Source organism: Heloderma suspectum, chromosome 17 (genome assembly GCF_057233095.1).
Source record: "Heloderma suspectum isolate Gila_16-S chromosome 17, 16-S_ref, whole genome shotgun sequence".
Taxonomy (NCBI): domain Eukaryota; kingdom Metazoa; phylum Chordata; class Lepidosauria; order Squamata; family Helodermatidae; genus Heloderma; species Heloderma suspectum.
In genome coordinates, this window is record NC_139474.1 from 3,997,119 (window position 1) to 4,017,055 (window position 19,937).

Consider the following 19,937-nt stretch of genomic DNA (forward strand, 5'->3'; position numbering starts at 1 on the left):
ACAGCCTGAATGAGTGTGTAAAAGACCCCCACATCACTGTTCTTTGGCCAAGCTCCGTGATCAAGCACCCATGATGAGTGTTAGAAGGTCTCAGGTTCAGTTCCTGATATCTTCACATTTTTTCTCTCTCTTTTTTTTCTTAGCCCAGGACAGCAGCTGCCATTCAGAATAGACAGTTCTGAGTTAGATACTTTTAGTCTTTTTACTATGTTTTTATGAGAAGTCTGTACTGATTTAATTTATTGTATTTTATTGGTATTTGTTTATTTATTTATTTAAAATGTTTATATCCTGCCTTTAGTTCTGTATGGAGTCCTCAAGGTAGCTCATAACATCAGCGAAAAACACTATACAGTTAAAACACACACATGCACCAACAGAATTAATCAGAGAATCAAACTACAAATCAGAGCCAATTATGCCATTTATTGTTCTCGGAGCTTCTTGGGACTGAAGAGTGGGGTACCAAATAACTGATAGATAGATAGATAGATAGATAGATAGATAGGCTCACTTTTTGCGTGTGCCTCAAACCATCGTGTGTTTATAGATTTAGATATAAACAGCTAGATGGATGTAGATACAGATATCGATCTGTATGGGCATAGATGGTATGTGTTTCGTGTTTAGACTAGCCTTAACATTGACAACCCATTTCTCTCTGTTCTAGAGTGGAGACGATGAAGAGTACAGACGGATTTACACAACGAAAATTAAGCCTCGCCTTAAATCAGAAGATGGTATGGAAGTTGAGCACACGGGAACTCAGAGCAGAACGATTACAGTTACCAAGAGAGTTACTGCTTATACTGTCGATGTCACAGGTCATGAAGGCGCCAAAGAGATTGACATCACCAGTCCAGAGTTTAAAATCAAGATTCCGAAACATGAACTCACCCACATTTCTAAATCTGAGATTGAAACAGAACCTGGGAAAACTGTAATCAAGATCCCACATATGGATTTGTCAGGGAGAACCACTCAAATAAGAGACTCCCATGCTGGGGTGAGAGGAAGACCTGACGTTACATATTCTGGACCAACTGCTGAATCGCCCTCCCGCAAGTTGGAGTTTGGTGTTCCTGATATCCACATGGAAAAGCCTAAGGTGGGGAAAAGTGATATCCGTATCTCCGGACCTCATGTTACAGGTGTAGATCTGAGAGCCCAGACAGACTTTAAACCAGAAGGCCGGGAAGCTGGTTTCCATGTTACAAGGCCAGAAATAAATGGGAAAACAGGAGGTGTTGCTGGCATAGACTTGAAAGCAGGAGTTCCGGGAGGTATCTCAGGCCCTAAAATACAAGGAGGTGTGGGAGGGTTACAAGCTGATTTGTCACTGCCACACTTCAAGGGCCCTTCTGTTGGCATTTCAGGGCCCCAAATAAGTGGTGAACTGAAAGGTCCGAAAGTGGATATTCCAGCGTCAAGGGTTGAAGGCAACATTAAAGCTCCAGATATTGACATTGAAAGCAAAGGAAAGATTGCATTTCCTGCCATGAAAATGCCGAAATTTGGTATATCGTCTCCAGTTTCTGATGTTGAGGTTCCTCAGCTTGATACAACTGCTCCATCAGTGACGATCAAAGGCCTGGAAGGATCCCTAAAAGGCCCCAAATGTACAGTAGGAGGCCCTGGAATTGCACAACCACAAGTTGATGTGGGCCTAAAAGGACTGGACTTGAAGGGTGGTGTGAAAGTTACCTCTCCAGCATTGGAAGGCCCCAAGGTGGATATCAAAGGGCTCAAGGTAGATGTTGGGGCCCCAGACATTGGACTTGAAGGGGGTGAAGGAAAAATTAAAATACCCCACATGAAACTTCCAAAATTTTCTGCATCAGGCCCTGCAGTGGATGTGACTGTTCCCAAAGGGGGAGTGGACATCTCAGGACCTAAAGTGGATATACATGCCCCAGCTGTGGCTCTTGAAGCACATGTGAAAGGACCCAAGTTTGGCAAGCCTGAAATAGTTGGTCAGATACCCCAAATCTCTATGTCAGATGTTGACTTGAACCTTAAGGGCCCTAAAGTGAAAGGAGCCTTTTCAGGGACAAAACCAGAAGGTGACTTGAAAGGGCCCAGTGTGGATATTAAGGGCCCCAAGCTAGATATTGAGGGTAGCTTAAAAGGTCCAAAAGTCTCAGTGCCGTCCTTGAAAACATCACCAGTAAAAATAGCTGTGCCAGATGTGGACTTGAACCTGAAGGGGCCAAAGCTAAAGGGTGATGTGGATGTTTCTGTGCCAAAGATAGAAGGTGGCCTCAAGGGGCCCCAGGTGGACATAAAAGGCCCCAAAGTGGACATAGCTGCACCCAGTATCGGTATTAAAGGCCCCGGAGGCCAACTGAAAGGTCCCCATGTCAAGATGCCAGAAATGCATGTCAAGACCCCTCATATATCCATGCCGGACATTGACCTGAACTTGAAAGGCCCCCAAATCAAGGGGGACATAGATGTTTCCATTCCAAAAGTGGAAGGAGAATTAAAGGGCCCGGCTGTTGATATCAAGGGCCCCAAATTGGACATTGGCGCACCAGATGTTGAACTTCATGGGCCAGAACTCAAAATGCCCAAAATGAAATTACCTAAATTCGGGGTGCCTGGGTTGAAAGGTGAAGTTCCTGATGTGGACGTCACTCTTCCAAAGGGCAGCATTGATATTTCAGGCCCTAAATTAGATATTGAAGCTCCAACGTTGGACATCAAAGGCCCTGGAGGACAACTGAAAGGTCCCCATGTCAAGATGCCAGAAATGCATATCAAGACCCCTCAAATATCCATGCCGGACATTGACCTGAACTTGAAAGGCCCCCAAATCAAGGAGGACATGGATGTTTCCATTCCAGAAGTGGAAGGTGAATTAAAGGGCACAGCTGTTGACACCAAGGGCCCCAAATTAGACATTGCAACACCAGATGTTGAACTTCATGGGCCAGAACTCAAGATGCCTAAACTAAAAGTGCCCAAATTCAGCATGCCAGGCTTCAGAGCTGAGGTCCCTGATATGGGTGTCAATCTTCCGAAGGGCAGTGTTGATATTTCAGGTCCCAAAGTAGGCATTGTAGCACCTGGACTTGACATTGAAGGACCAGAGGGCCGAATTAAAGGTCCAAAATTCAAGACGCCTGAACTAAATATCCAGGCACCAAAGATCTCAGTGCCAGATGTGGACTTGAACCTGAAGGGGCCAAAGCTAAAGGGTGACGTGGATGTTTCTGTGCCAAAGATAGAAGGTGGCCTCAAGGGGCCCCAGGTGGATATCAACGCCCCCAAAGTGGACATAGCTGCACCCAGTATCGGTATTAAAGGCCCTGGAGGCCAACTGAAAGGTCCTCATGTCAAGATGCCAGAAATGCATGTCAAGACCCCTCAAATATCCATGCCGGACATTGACCTGAACTTGAAAGGCCCCAAAATCAAGGGGGACATAGATGTTTCCATTCCGAAAGTGGAAGGAGAATTAAAGGGCCCAGCTGTTGAAATCAAGGGCCCCAAATTGGACATTGGCGCACCAGATGTTGAACTTCATGGGCCAGAACTCAAAATGCCCAAAATGAAATTACCTAAATTTGGAGTGCCTGGGTTGAAAGGTGAAGTTCCTGATGTGGACGTCAGTCTTCCAAAAGGCAGCATTGATATTTCAGGCCCTAAATTAGATATTGAAGCTCCAGCGTTGGACATCAAAGGCCCTGGAGGACAACTGAAAGGTCCCCATGTCGAGATGCCAGAAATGCATTTCAAGACCCCTCAAATATCCATGCCAGACATTGACCTGAACTTGAAAGGCCCCCAAATCAAGGGGGACATGGATGTTTCCATTCCGAAAGTAGAAGGAGAATTAAAGGGCCCAGCTGTTGATATCAAGGGCCCCAAATTGGGCATTGGTGCACCAGATGTTGACCTTCATGGACCAGAACTCAAAATGCCCAAAATGAAATTGCCTAAATTTGGAGTGCCTGGGTTGAAAGGTGAAGTTCCTGATGTGGACGTCAGACTTCCAAAGGGCAGCATAGACATTTCTGGCCCTAAATTAGATATTGAAGCTCCAACATTGGACATCAAAGGCCCTGGAGGACAACTGAAAGGTCCCCATGTCAAGATGCCAGAAATGCATATCAAGACCCCTCATATATCCATGCCAAACATTGATCTGAACTTGAAAGGCCCCCAAATCAAGGGGGACATGGATGTTTCCATTCCAAAAGTGGAAGGAGAATTAAAGGGCCCGTCTGTTGATGTCAAGGGCCCCAAACTGGACATTGGCACACCAGATGTTGGACTTCATGGACCAGAACTCAAAATGCCCAAAATGAAATTGCCTAAATTCGGAGTGCCTGGCTTGAAAGGTGAAGTTCCTGGCATGGATGTCAGTCTTCCAAAGGGCAGCATTGACATTTCAGGCCCTCAGGTAGACATTGAAGCCCCTGGGTTGAACCTTGAAGGACCAGAAGGCAAAATTAAAGGTTCCAAATTTAAGATGCCTGAAATGCACTTTAAAACTCCCAAAATTTCCATTCCGGACATTGACTTGAACCTGAAAGGGCCTAAAGTGAAAGGGGACTTTGATGTTTCTGTGCCAAAAGTAGAAGGTGACTTGAAAGCTCCTGGGATTGATATAAAGGGGCCCAAGCTGGATGTTGATGTGCCAGATGTTGAACTTCATGGTCCTGAAGGAAGACTGAGGATGCCCAAAATGAAAATGCCCAAATTTGGAATGCCAGGCTTCAAAGGGGAAGCCCCTGATGTTGATGTCAGCCTGCCTAAGGGAGATATTAACATTTCAGGTCCCACTCTAGACATTGAAGCTCCTGAGCTGGACATTGAAGGTCCTGAGGGCAAAATTAAAGGTCCCAAATTCAAGATGCCAGAAATGCATATCAAAGCTCCTAAAATCTCCATGCCAGACATTGATCTAAATCTAAAAGGGCCCAAACTCAAGGGAGATGTGGACGTTTCTATTCCAAAAATACAAGCAGGCTTGAAAGGCCCTGATGTTGATATCAAAGGCCCCCAAATGAACATTGACGTACCTGATGTTGACCTTCATGGGCCAGAAGGGAAACTGAAAATGCCAAAATTCAAAATGCCAAAATTTGGAATGCCCAGCTTCAAAACAGAAGGCCCAGAAGTGGATGTAAACCTTCCAAGGGCAGATGTTGATGTTTCTGTGCCCAAAGTAGATATTGAAGCCCCAGGTTTAGACATTGAATGCCCAGAAGGAAAACTGAAAGGGCCCAAGTTTAAGATGCCTGACCTGAGTATCCATGCACCAAAGATCTCCATGCCAGATGTAGATTTGAATCTGAAGGGGCCTAAGTTGAAAGGGGATGTGGATATTTCTGGGCCAAAGATAGAAGGTGAACTGAAAGGCCCTCAGGTCAACCTTGAAGATCCTAAATTGGATGTTGATGTCCCTGATGTGGAACTGGAAGGTCCTGAAGGAAAAATTAAGGGTTCCAAATTCAAGATGCCAAAACTGAATATTAAAGCTCCTAAAATCTCCATGCCAGATGTAGACCTGGATCTAAAGGTCCCCAAAATGAAAGGTGAAATGGATGTGACAGTTCCAAAGATTGAGGGTGACCTGAAAGGACCCAGCATTGATATCAAGGGTCCAAAACTTGATGTAGATATCCCAGATGTTGATCTCGAAGGCCCAGATGCCAAGTTAAAGATGCCCAAAATGAAGCTACCAAAGTTTGGGATGCCTGGGTTCAAAGGGGAAGGCCCTGATGTTGATGTGAGCCTTTCCAAGGGAGATCTTAAAGTTTCAGGACCAAACCTGGATGTTGATATGCCGACTGTAGATGCTGAAGGCCCGGAAGGAAAACTGAAAGGCCCAAAGTTTAAAATCCCTGAAATGCATTTCAAAACACCCAAAATCTCCATGCCAGATATTGACTTAAATTTGAAAGGACTGAAGCTAAAAGGAGATGTCGATGTTTCCATCCCAAAACTAGAAGGAGAACTGAAGGGCCCCAACATCGACATCAAGGGCCCTGCATTAGATCTAAGTGGTCCAGATGCTGGTTTTCAAACTGAAGGGAAACTGAAAACGCCCAAATTGAAGATGCCACACTTTAGTGTCTCAGGCCCCAAACTTGAAGGCCCTGACGTAGATCTGAGCTTGCCAAAAGGACATGTTGACATTGCAGGTCCAAAGGTAGATGTGGGAGTGCCAGATGTAGATATTGAAGGTCCGGAAGGAAAGCTGAAAGGTTCAAAGTTTAAGATGCCAAAACTAAATATCAAAGCACCCAAGATCTCCATGCCTGATGTAGACTTGCACCTCAAGGGCCCAGGAACGAGAGGGGAGATGGATATAACTGTTCCAAATGTTGAAGGCAATCTCAGAGGACCCCAAATTGATATCAAGGGCCCCAAACTGGATATTGATGCTCCTGATGTTGACATTGGAGGCCCTGAAGGAAAGTGGAAGAGTCCAAAGTTTAAGATGCCTGAAATGCATATCAAGGCTCCAAAAATCTCCATGCCAGACATTGATCTAAACTTAAAAGGTCCCAAAATCAAGGGTGATGTAGATGTCTCTGTCCCGAAACTGGAAGGTGATTTGAAAGGACCAGATATTGATATCAAGGGCCCGAAATTGGATATTGATGCTCCAGATGTTGACCTCCATGGGCCAGAAGGTAGACTGAAGATGCCAAAATTCAAAATGCCCAAGTTTGGAATGCCTGGATTCAAAGGGGAAGGCCCGGACGTGGATTTAAGCCTCCCTAAAGCAGACCTTGACGTTTCTTTTCCAAAAGTTGATGTTGAAGCACCAAGTTTAGACATTGAAGGCCCAGAAGGAAAACTGAAAGGGCCCAGGTTTAAGATGCCTGAGATGCATATCAAAGCTCCAAAGATATCAATGCCAGATGTTGATTTGAATATGAAAGGCCCAAAACTGAAGGGAGATGTGGATATTTCAGTTCCAAAGCTGGAAGGTGACCTGAAAGGCCCAGACTTCAATGTAAAGGGCCCTAAACTGGACATAGATGCCCCTGATGTTGACATTGGAGGTCCTGAAGGAAAGTGGAAGAGTCCAAAGTTTAAGATGCCTGAAATGCATATCAAGGCTCCAAAAATCTCCATGCCAGACATTGATCTAAACCTAAAAGGTCCCAAAATCAAGGGTGATGTAGATGTCTCCATTCCCAAACTGGAAGGTGATTTGAAGGGACCAGATATTGACATCAAGGGCCCAAAATTGGATTTTGATGTCCCAGATGTTGACCTCCATGGGCCAGAAGGTAGACTGAAGATGCCAAAATTAAAAATGCCCAAGTTTGGAATGCCTGGATTCAAAGGGGAAGGCCCAGACATGGATGTAAGCCTTCCCAAAGCAGACCTTGACATTTCCATTCCGAAAGTTGATGTTGAAGCACCAAGTTTAGACATTGAAGGCCCAGAAGGAAAACTGAAAGGGCCCAGGTTTAAGATGCCTGACATGCACATCAAGGCTCCAAAGATCTCCATGCCAGATGTCAAAGCACCCGAAATCTCAATGCCAGATTTTGACCTGAACTTGAAGGGTCCTAAACTGAAAGGGGATGTTGATCTTTCTTTGCCAAAGTTAGAGGGAGACTTGAAAGGACCAGATGTCGATATTAAAGGCCCCAAATTAGACATTGATGCGCCTGACATAAATATTGAGGGTCCAGAGGGAAAGGTTAAAGGTCCGAAATTTAAGATGCCTGAAATGCATATTAAGGCTCCCAAAATCTCCATGCCAGACATTGATTTGAATCTGAAGGGCCCGAAACTGAAGGGTGATGTTGACGTTTCGGTTCCTAAGCTGGAAGGTGACCTGAAAGGCCCAGATGTAGATTTCAAGGGTCCCAAATTGGACATTGATGCACCTGATGTTGAGATTGAAGGCCCTGATGGAAAGTGGAAAGGCCCTAAGTTTAAGATGCCTGATATGCATTTCAAGGCACCCAAAATCTCCATGCCAGATTTTGACTTGAATTTGAAAGGTCCCAAAGTGAAGGGGGATGTGGACATTTCTGTGCCGAAGCTGGAAGGTGATTTGAAAGGTCCTGATATTGATATCAAGGGCCCCAAAGTTGGTGTTGACATTCCTGATGTTGATCTAGAAGGACCTGAGGGAAAACTTAAAGGGCCCAAATTTAAGATGCCTGAAATGCATTTTAATGTTCCTAAAATCTCTATGCCAGACATTGACTTGAACTGGAGAGGGCCTAAAATTAAAGGGGATGCTGATGTTTCTGTACCAAAACTGGAGGGAGACTTGAAAGGCCCAGATGTTGATATCAAGGGTCCAAAACTGGATGTTGACGTTCCTGATGTTGAGATTGAAGGCCCTGATGGAAAATGGAAGAGTCCCAAATTTAAAATGCCTGAAATGAACATAAAGGCACCCAAAATCTCAATGCCAGATTTTGACCTGAACTTGAAGGGTCCTAAACTGAAAGGGGATGTTGATCTTTCTTTGCCAAAATTAGAGGGAGATCTCAAAGGACCAGATCTTGATATTAAAGGCCCTAAGTTAGACATTGATGCTCCTGACGTAAATATAGAGGGTCCAGAGGGAAAGGTTAAAGGTCCGAAATTTAAGATGCCTGAAATGCATATTAAGGCTCCCAAAATCTCCATGCCCGACATTGATTTGAATCTGAAGGGCCCTAAACTGAAGGGTGATGTTGACCTTTCCATTCCCAAGCTGGAAGGTGACCTGAAAGGCCCAGATGTTGATATTAAGGGTCCCAAATTGGACATTGAAGCACCTGATGTTGAAATTGAAGGCCCTGACGGAAAGTGGAAAGGCCCTAAATTTAAGATGCCTGATATGCATTTCAAGGCACCCAAAATCTCCATGCCAGATTTTGACTTGAATTTGAAAGGTCCCAAAGTGAAGGGGGATGTGGATGTTTCTGTGCCGAAGCTGGAAGGTGATCTGAAGGGCCCTGACATTGATATCAAAGGACCGAAATTAGATGTAGACGTTCCTGATGTTGAACTTGAAGGTCCGGAAGGAAAGTGGAAAGGCCCTAAATTTAAGATGCCTGATATGCATTTCAAGGCACCCAAAATCTCCATGCCAGATTTTGACTTGAATTTGAAAGGTCCCAAAGTGAAGGGGGATATGGATGTTTCTGTGCCGAAGCTGGAAGGTGATCTGAAGGGCCCTGACATTGATATCAAAGGACCGAAATTAGATGTAGACGTTCCTGATGTTGAACTTGAAGGTCCGGAAGGAAAGTGGAAAGGCCCTAAATTTAAGATGCCTGAAATGAACATTAAAGCCCCCAAGATTTCAATGCCAGATGTTGATTTCAACCTGAAAGGCCCCCAGTGGAAAGGAGATATGGATGTTTCACTACCAAAGGCAGAAGGCCCTGACATTGAAATCAAAGGCCCCAAATTGGACATTGAGACACCAGATGTTGACTTGCATGGTCCAGAGGGGAAGCTCAAACTGCCCAAGTTTAAAATGCCCAAGTTCGGAATGCCTGGTTTCAAAGGAGAAGCCCCTGAACTGGATGTAACTATCCCAAAGGGAGACATTGACATATCTGCTCCAAAGGTGAACATCGAAGGTTCTGAATTAGACATTGAAAGTCCAGAAGGCAAAATTAAAGGCCCCAAGTTTAAGATGCCAGAAATGCACATCAAGACATCCAAGATCTCCACGCCAAATGTTGACTTAAATTTGAAGAGTCCAAAACTGAAAGGAGATATGGATGTTTCACTACCAAAGGTTGAAGGTGAATTGAAAGGGCCTGACTTTGACATCAAAGGCCCCAAGTTGGACATTGACACACCAGATGTTGACCTTCATGGTCCAGAGGCCAAGCTCAAACTGCCCAAATTTAAAATGCCCAAGTTCGGAATGCCTGGTTTTAAAGGAGAAGGCCCGTCAGTGGATGTGAATTTACCCAAGGGAGAAATGGATATATCTGGCCCTAAACTAGATATTGAAATGCCTGATTTTGAAATTGAAGGGCCTGAAGGAAAATTAAAGGGCCCTAAGTTTAAGAAGCCTGAAATGCATTTTAATGTTCCGAAAATCTCAATGCCAGACATTGACTTGAACTTGAAAGGTCCAAAATTAAAGGGAGATCTAGAAGGTGACATTAAAGGTCCAAATGTTGAATTGAAAGGACCTGACATTGACCTGGAGATGCCAAAAGCAGATATTGAAGCAAAGCCAAAGAAATCAAGATTTAAGCTTCCGAAGTTCAATTTTTCTGGCTCCAAAGGTCATACCCCAGAAGTTGATGTGAAGCTTAAGAAACCAGATGTTGATATATCAGGACCCAAAGTTGATGTTCAAGGACCAGATGTTGACATCCAGGGAAAAGCAAAAGGTCCTAAATTTAAAATGCCCTCCTTGAACATTTCATCACCTAAAGTTTCAATGCCTGATGTGGAATTAAATTTGAAAGGGCCTAAATTGAAAGGTGACCTGGATCTTTCTGCCCCAAGCCTGGAAGGGGATTTGAAAGGGCCTGACATTGACATCAAAGGCCCCAAGTTAGACATTGATGCACCAGATGTTGATCTCCATGGACCGGAGGGCAAACTCAAGATGCCTAAATTTAAAATGCCCAAATTTGGAATGCCAGGAATCAAAGCGGAGGGGCCTGAGGTGGATCTGAACCTCCCCAAAGCAGACATTGATGTATCAGGCCCCAAAATGGACATTGAAACCCCTGACATGGAAATAGAAGGCCCAGAGGGCAAGCTCAAAGGCCCCAAATTTAAGATGCCTGAAATGCATTTCAATGTTCCCAAGATTTCAATGCCAGACATAGATTTGAATTTAAAGGGTCCTAAACTGAAAGGAGACTTTGATGTTTCAGTTCCAAAGCTGGAAGGTGACCTGAAAGGTCCAGATGTTGATATCAAGAGTCCAAAATTAGATGTTGATCTTCCTGATGTTGAGATTGAAGGCCCAGAAGGAAAACTGAAAGGTCCCAAATTTAAGATGCCTGACATGCATTTTAAAACCCCAAAAATCTCCATGCCAGATTTTGATTTGAACCTAAAAGGCCCCAAAGTGAAAGGGGATGTGGATGTTTCAATGCCAAAACTGGAAGGTGATTTGAAAGGTATGGACGTTGATATCAAAGCTCCCAAATTGGATGTTGATGTCCCTGATGTTGACATAGAAGGGCCTGATGGAAAACTGAAAGGGCCCAAGTTTAAGATGCCTGATATGCATTTTAAAGCCCCCAAAATCTCCATGCCAGATTTTGATTTAAATCTGAAAGGCCCCAAACTGAAAGGAGACGTGGATATGTCTATACCAAAGTTAGAAGGTGATCTGAAGGGTCCCAACATTGATATCAAAGGACCAAAACTAGATGTAGATGTTCCTGATGTTGAACTCGAAGGTCCAGAAGGAAAGTGGAAAGGCCCGAAATTTAAGATGCCTGAAATGAATATTAAAGCACCTAAAATCTCTATGCCTGATGTAGATTTCAACCTCAAAGGCCCCAAACTAAAAGGAGATCTGGATGTGTCAGCACCAGGGCTGGAAGGTGATTTAAAAGGACCCGACATAGACATCAAAGGTCCCAAACTGGATATTGATGCCCCAGATGTTGATCTTCATGGGCCAGAAGGGAGACTAAAAATGCCAAAGTTCAAGATGCCCAAGTTTGGAATGCCCAGCTTCAAAGGGGAAGGCCCAGATGTGGATGTAAGCCTCCCCAAAGCAGACCTTGATGTTTCTCTTCCCAAAGTAGACATTGAAGCACCAAGCTTGGACATAGAAGGCCCGGAAGGAAAACTGAAAGGGCCTAAATTTAAAATGCCTGACATGCATATGAAGGCTCCCAAAATCTCCATGCCGGACATTGATTTGAATCTGAAGGGCCCTAAACTGAAGGGTGATGTTGACGTTTCAGTTCCCAAGCTTGAAGGTGACCTGAAAGGCCCAGATGTGGATATTAAGGGTCCGAAATTGGACATTGATGCACCTGATGTTGAGATTGAAGGCCCTGATGGAAAGTGGAAAGGCCCTAAGTTTAAGATGCCTGATATGCATTTCAAGGCACCCAAAATCTCCATGCCAGATTTTGACTTGAATTTGAAAGGTCCCAAACTGAAGGGGGATGTGGATGTTTCTGTGCCGAAGCTGGAAGGTGATCTGAAGGGCCCTGACATTGATATCAAAGGACCGAAACTAGATGTAGATGTTCCTGATGTTGAACTTGAAGGTCCAGAAGGGAAGTGGAAAGGCCCTAAATTTAAGATGCCAGACATGCACTTTAAAGCACCTAAAATCTCTATGCCTGATGTGGATTTCAACCTCAAAGGCCCCAAAATTAAAGGAGATCTGGATGTTTCGGCACCAGGATTAGAAGGTGATTTGAAAGGGCCTGATATTGACATCAAAGGTCCAAAACTGGATATTGATGCCCCAGATGTTGACCTTCATGGGCCAGAAGGGAGACTAAAAATGCCAAAGTTCAAGATGCCCAAGTTTGGAATGCCCAGCCTCAAAGGGGAAGGCCCAGATGTGGACGTAAGCCTCCCCAAAGCAGACCTTGACGTTTCTCTTCCCAAAGTAGACATTGCTGCACCAAGCTTGGACATAGAAGGCCCAGAAGGAAAACTGAAAGGGCCCAAGTTTAAGATGCCTGACATGCACATGAAGGCTCCCAAAATCTCCATGCCAGACATTGATTTGAATCTGAAGGGCCCTAAATTGAAGGGTGATGTTGACCTTTCCATTCCCAAGCTGGAAGGTGACCTGAAAGGCCCAGATGTAGATATCAAGGGTCCCAAATTGGACATTGATGCACCTGATGTTGAGATTGAAGGCCCTGATGGAAAGTGGAAAGGCCCTAAGTTTAAGATGCCTGATATGCATTTCAAGGCACCCAAAATCTCCATGCCAGATTTTGACTTGAATTTGAAAGGTCCCAAAGTGAAGGGGGATGTGGATGTTTCTGTGCCAAAGCTGGAAGGTGATCTGAAGGGTCCTGACATTGATATCAAAGGACCAAAACTAGATGTAGATGTTCCTGATGTTGAACTTGAAGGTCCAGAAGGAAAGTGGAAAGGCCCTAAATTTAAAATGCCTGAAATGAACATCAAAGCACCTAAAATCTCTATGCCTGATATAGATTTCAATCTCAAGGGCCCCAAAATGAAAGGAGATCTGGATGTGTCAGCACCCGGGCTGGAAGGTGATTTAAAAGGACCCGACATCAACATCAAAGGTCCCAAACTAGATATCGATGCCCCAGATGTTGACCTTCATGGGCCAGAAGGGAGACTTAAAATGCCAAAGTTCAAGATGCCCAAGTTTGGAATGCCCAGCTTCAAAGGGGAAGGCCCAGATGTGGACGTAAGTCTCCCCAAAGCAGACCTTGATGTTTCTCTTCCCAAAGTAGACATTGCTGCACCAAGCTTGGATGTTGAAGGCCCAGAAGGAAAACTGAAAGGACCCAAGTTTAAGATGCCTGACATGCACATGAAAGCTCCCAAAATCTCCATGCCAGACATTGATTTGAATCTGAAGGGCCCTAAACTGAAGGGTGATGTTGACCTTTCAGTTCCTCAGCTGGAAGGTGGCCTGAAAGGCCCAGGTATTGATATCAAGGGTCCCAAATTGGACATTGAAGCACCTGATGTTGAGATTGAAGGCCCAGACGGAAAATGGAAAGGCCCTAAGTTTAAGATGCCTGATATGCATTTTAAAACCCCCAAGATTTCCATGCCAGATTTTGACTTGAATTTGAAAGGTCCCAAAGTGAAGGGGGATGTGGATGTTTCTGTGCCGAAGTTGGAAGGTGATCTGAAGGGTCCTGACATTGATATCAAAGGACCGAAACTAGATGTTGACGTTCCTGATGTTGAACTCGAAGGTCCGGAAGGAAAGTGGAAAGGCCCTAAATTTAAAATGCCGGACATGCATTTTAAATCACCTAAAATCTCCATGCCAGATATGAGCCTGAATCTGAAAGGTCCAAAAGTTAAAGGCGATGTGGATGTTTCCATCCCAAAGATGGAAGGGGATCTACGAGGTCCCGAAATAGACATCAGAGGTCCTCAGATTGATGCTCCTGACATTGATATTGAGGGACCGGATGGAAAACTGAAAGGACCCAAATTTAAAATGCCTGAAATGAACATCAAAGGTCCGAAAATCTCTATGCCTGATGTTGACTTCAACTTGAAGGGCCCGAAAGTTAAAGGAGATGTGGATGTGGATGTATCTGTCCCTAAGATAGGTGGTGATTTCAAGGGACCAAGTGTTGATATAACAGGCCCCAACTTGGATGTTGCAGTACCTGATGTTGAGTTGGAATGTCCTGAAGGAAAACTTAAAGGTCCCAAGTTTAAGATGCCTGAAATGCATTTTAAAACCCCCAAAATTTCCATGCCAGATTTTGACTTGAACCTGAAAGGTCCCAAGGTGAAGGGTGACACGGATGTGTCTGTACCAAAGTTGGAAGGTGATCTGAAGGGCCCGGACATAGATATCAAAGGACCAAAACTAGATGTCAACGTTCCTGATGTTGAACTTGAAGGCCCAGAAGGAAAGTGGAAAGGCCCTAAATTTAAGATGCCTGAAATGCACATCAAAGCACCCAAAATATCCATGCCTGATGTAGATCTCAATCTGAAAGGACCTCAGATGAAAGGTGACCTGAACATTTCTAGGCCAAAACTTGAAGGGGATTTGAAAGGCCCTGAAATTGACATCAAAGGCCCTAAACTAGACATTGATGTGCCTGATGTTGATATTCATGGTCCAGATGGAAAAGTGAAATTCCCCAAGATGAAGCTACCCAAGTTTGGTATGCCTGGATTCAAAGGAGAAGGACCTAATGTAGATGTAAATCTACCCAAAGGAGAATTAGAATTATCAGGTCCCACGGTCAGCGTTGAAGCACCCAGCTTAGACTTTGAAGGGCCAGAAGGAAAACTGAAAGGCTCCAAGGTCAAGATGCCAGAAATGCATTTCAAGACACCTCAAATCTCCATACCAGAGATTGACTTAAATCTGAAAGGACACAAAATGAAAGGCGATGTTGATGTCTCTGTTCCCAAGATTGAAGGCAACTTAAAAGGTCCAGAGATTGACTTGGAGTGTCCAGATGTGAATATTGAAGGGCCAGAGGGCAATGTTAAACTTCCCAAGTTTAAGATGCCAAAATTTGGGTTTGGAGCAAAAAGCCCTAAGGCCGATGTAAAATCTCCCACCCTGGATGTTTCTCTTCCAGAAGGCGAACTGAATATTGAGTCACCTGACATTGCCATTTCTGGTAAAGGAAAGAAAAGCAAGTTTAAAATGCCCAAACTCCACATGAGCGGACCTAAAATTAAAGGCAAGAAGGGTGGCTTTGATGTGAGTGGAGAGATGGATGCAAATGTGAAAGCACCGGATTTAGAAGGAAGCCTCTCCATCCCCGAAGCAACCCTGAAAGGAGACGTTAACATCAAGTCGCCCAAGGGAAAGAAACCTGTGTTTGGGAAAATCTCCTTTCCTGATGTTGAGTTTGATATAAAATCGCCCAAGTTCAAGGCTGATGCTTCTTTGCCCAAAGTGGAAGGAGAAATCAAAGCGCCAGGCATAGACGTTTCAGCACCAAACCTAAAAGCACCAGGTCTTGACATGACTGTTCCCGGTGGAAGCACCAGTCTCCCTGACGTTAACATTGGAGGTCCTGACATCAGTCTTAAGAAACCAGAGTTCAAACTCTCAAGTGGAAATGTTGATCTGGCTGGTCCCAAATTGGAAGGAGATCTTAAGATGCCTAGTACTGATGCAAACGTGAGCGCTCCTGACATCAGCCTGAAAGGTCCCTCGGTGAACCTGCCCTCTGTGGATATTTCTGCTCCTTCCATTTCAGCCCCTGATCTTGACATTAACTTGAAAGGGCCAAAGCTAAAAGGTGATGTCGAGCTTCCCAAAGGAGGACTGCAAGGCCCAGAAGGGAAAGTAAAATTCCCCAAATTCAGCTTGCCAAAAATTGGGAAGCCAGGCATGAAACTGGAGGGGCCTGAGGTAGACCTTCAAGGACAATTGCCATCTGCAGATATCGATGTTTCTGGCCCAAGTATTGGAGGAGGCGTGAGTGTTCCCGCAGTGGACGTAAGCTTGAAAGGACCAAAATTAGGAGGAGACTTGGGTCTTTCTGGTGATGGTAAAGGTCCAAAGATTGGATTTGGCACACCGGATGTTGACATGAGTAGTTTTGAAGGGAAACTTAAAATGCCAAAGTCCCCAGGTCTAGATGTCAACGTGAGTGCTCCAGACCTAGACGTGAAAGGGCCGACAGTGAAAATGTCCTCTGGAGGAGGCATTTCTGCACCTGAATTTGATGTGAATCTGAAAGGACCAAAGATCAAAGGAGATCTCGGCATTTCCAGTGGCATTACATCTCCCAAGGTGGCTGTTGAGGCACCCAATGTTAACTTGGAAGGTTCTGGAGGTGAAATTAAACTTCCTTGCATGAAGATTCCCCAGTTTGGCATCTCCAGCCCTCATGGTGAAGGAGTGAATTATTCAGGACCACAGATTAAAGGAGATCTTGGCATGTCCTATGGCATTACATCTCCAAAGGTTGCTGTCGAGGCACCCAACGTTAACTTGGAAGGTTCTGGAGGTGGAATTAAACTTCCTTGCATGAAGATTCCCCAGTTTGGCATCTCCAGCTCTCATGATGAAGGAGTGAATATTTCAGGACCACAGATCAAAGGACCTGAAGTAGATTTCAGAGGGCCTAACATTTCTGCCCCAGACTTTGACTTGAATGTGAAAGGACCAAGTTTGAAGGGTGATGCTCATATTGCTGGTGAACTGAAAGGTCAACAAATCAGAATGGGACTTCCAGGCGTGAAAATGTCTGGCATGGGCTTAGACACTGGTGCTCCTGATGTTAGCTTGAGAGGACCTTCACTCAACGTGTCAGCTCCCAAAGTTTCTGGACCAGACTTCGACATCAGTCTGAAAGGGCCTAAGGTCAAAGGAGATCTCGATATTTCTAGGGATGTCAAAACTCCAGCACTAAATGTTGGCATCCAAGGGGCAGGAGGCCTTCAGTTTTCTGGACCAAAGGCAGGGGGTGATCTCAAAGGACACAAATTAGAGCTCAAAGGTTCTTCCATTGGGGTGGATGCTCCACAAGGCCATTTAGAAAGCCCATCTGGGAAGGTATCGTTCCCTAAGATGAAAATACCAAAATTTGTGGTTTCAGGGCAGGAGCTCACAGGAAGGGAAGTTGGAGTTGATGTTGAGTTTCCTCAGGCACCAGAAGCAAGCCTCCATGCTGGGGCAGTGAATGTTGAACTGGAAGAGCCAGACATTAAGCTTAAGAAATCTAAAATTAAAATGCCAAAGTTTGCTTTCTCGAAACCTAAGGCCAAAGGCACTGTTGGGTCCCCAGAGGTCTCAGCATCTGTTTCAGGATGTGAAGGAGAGTTAAAGGCAAGTCTGGGTTCCTTGGAGGGTGATCTGGAAGTAGGCGAAGGGTCTGCTTCTCCCAAAGGGAAGTTCTCCTTCTTTAAGACTAAAAAGTCACGACACCGGTCATCATCCTTCAGTGACGAGCACTCGTCACACTCAACGCCGACCGGCACGCTGGAGCATGAGGGAGACAAAGGCAAGCATGCCAAACTGAAATTTGGTACCTTTGGAGGGATAGGGTCGAAAACTAAAGGTTCTTATGAGGTAACAGGGAGTGATGATGAGGCAGGAAAGATGCAGGGGAGCGGGGCCTCACTAGCGTCTAAGAAGTCTCGTCTGTCTTCCTCTTCGAGTAATGACAGCGGGACGAAACCTGGTTTCCGAATGCCGGCAGTAGAGTTGACTGTGGCAAAGAAGAAAGAGTAACATGGAAAATTCTCATGTACATACTGTCCCTGTATATATCTCTCTCCCCACCTCTCTGTGTGTGTATATAAATTTCCTAGCTTGAAATACTCAGCAATAAAACAGGTGAAGCCCCGTGAAATGGTAGGCCTTAACGGAAAAATGACTAATGTTTTACTGTGATCAGGCAGGTGTCCCCTGACATGTTTCTATCCTCTATAGATATAGATATATATCTGACAGAAACTGATACAGCTGCTCTTTTGGTTAAGTCCTCAAGCAGTGATGTGGCAGTGAAGGCCTTACTAATATCCCAGAATGCACCGTCCTGCTTCCCACAATGCACTGCACCTATAAGAACTGCAAGTTGTGTCAAATTAAAACAAAATTAAAAGCAGCAATATATACCCAAAAAAGCACGCTGCTTGGTAAATCAGCTGTATCAGTTTGAATTAATCAGTATAACTTGTGCCAGGGCTATTGCTGAGTGAGGGGCACTTTTATTGACTACCAGTTAAAGACAGAGCCTGGATTTTATGTGATATTTAAAGCTGTGCCATATGGAAGATGGGTGTACAGTTCCTCGGACGTATTTTGAAAGTTCTATCTTGTGTTCAGGCTTAGGGTTTGCGCTTTGTACGCTGAGAGCTTTACGTTTACTTAAGCAAGCTTTTAAATATATATAAATATATATAATTTTCAATTTGCTGAGTATCTTCAGTGTCGATCTATGGAAATGTGTCCATTTTAACTACTTTTTTTGCTTTTATCTGCTAGGGGGTTAAAAAAATCATTTTAAAAGTGGATCTATTAAAAAGAAAAAACACTGTAAAAATATATAGATGCAACTGAGATGTGTCAAATTTGGTATTTCACAAAACGTCTTATGTTACTGCAAAAAAAAAAAAAAAAAAAAGCCAAAGTTCTTATTAACCTGGTAAGGGACAGAAAAAATACATATGTAATAAAGCATCTATGGTTTTATTTAAGTTTTGTTTGGTTAATTCTAAAATAAATTAATTGGAAACGTAACTATGTGTACATTCTGACATCATCTTAGTTGTCTCTGTATATTTGTTATTTTTTGTATAATAAGACAGAAGTTCTCTTAGTTGCGGAGCAAACATTTTTTGACAGCTACTTTATTCCTTCCCACCCCACAGATGCTATTTGTTATCTTTTTTGTTACTGTTAACAAATGTATCTTGATTTTAAACAAAACAAAACAATAAAAGGAAAACTCTGTCAGCACTTTAATGGCAAATTAATTGAGAATGTATGGAGACTGATCTTGTAAAATGCAAATAAACTGTTTATTAACCTTTTGAACCCTGGGCCTTTTATTTCTCTACTTACAGGTCACCTCTTCTTTTACAGCAGCAAGAATAATTTCCTCCAGATTTTCATGGGACACTTCCTTATGAAATTCACTACTTTGTATGTTGATGACCACTGGTTTATATGGCCTTAAAAGGAGATTAGGGGTGCAATCTTATGCATGTTTAGACAGGGAAAAAAAATACTACAACTCCCAGCATTCCCCAGCCAGCATGTCGATGACCACTGGTTTATATAGCTTTTAAAGGAGATTAGGGGATTCTCCATGGCTGTTTATATAGGAAAAAAAAGCCCTACAACTCCCAGCATGCCCCAGCCACTACTGGGGAATGCTGGGAGTGGTAGGTCGTTTTTCTGTCTAAACTTGCATAGAATTGTGCCCTAAGCAAGTTTGTGAAATGGATCTTCCATGGTCAGAAGCTGTCTATCTAAACATACAACCATTACTTTCAATCTTGCTTGTGAACTTCCCAGGAATACCGGGTTGGTACCTGATGGATACAAATTTAAAAAGGTTGGTTGTCTCATGAGAACTAAAGCCCCCCAAAGTGAAAAACACTAAACACCACAACAGTGTTTTTTAAAAATATATTTAAGTGAGATGTAAATTTTGAATCGGCAAATGTTTGTAGTGTAAAAGCGCCTCATGGACATTAGATACTTTGAACAGTGCCTTCCCCTTACCTGCTACCTGGCGATGAGGGATTAAATCTCGGACCTGTTCTGCCACTGAGTCACAGCCCCTCCAAAATTTACTGATCCGGTTTTGTATCCTGTGTGATCCTATGCATGTTTA

General features: G+C 44.0%; 1 protein-coding gene across 1 annotated transcript in view; it reads left to right on the forward strand.

Annotated features, from left to right (window-relative positions):
- The window catches only part of AHNAK (AHNAK nucleoprotein), a 71,382-nt gene extending 52,250 nt beyond the window's left edge, over nucleotides 1-19,132 (forward strand). The window contains exon 5 of the mRNA XM_084824816.1: nucleotides 671-19,132. Within this exon, the coding sequence (XP_084680942.1) occupies nucleotides 671-17,824 (17,154 nt within the window). The 3' untranslated portion in view covers nucleotides 17,825-19,132. The remainder of the gene's footprint in view (nucleotides 1-670) is intronic.
- The last annotated feature ends 805 nt before the right edge of the window (nucleotides 19,133-19,937 follow it).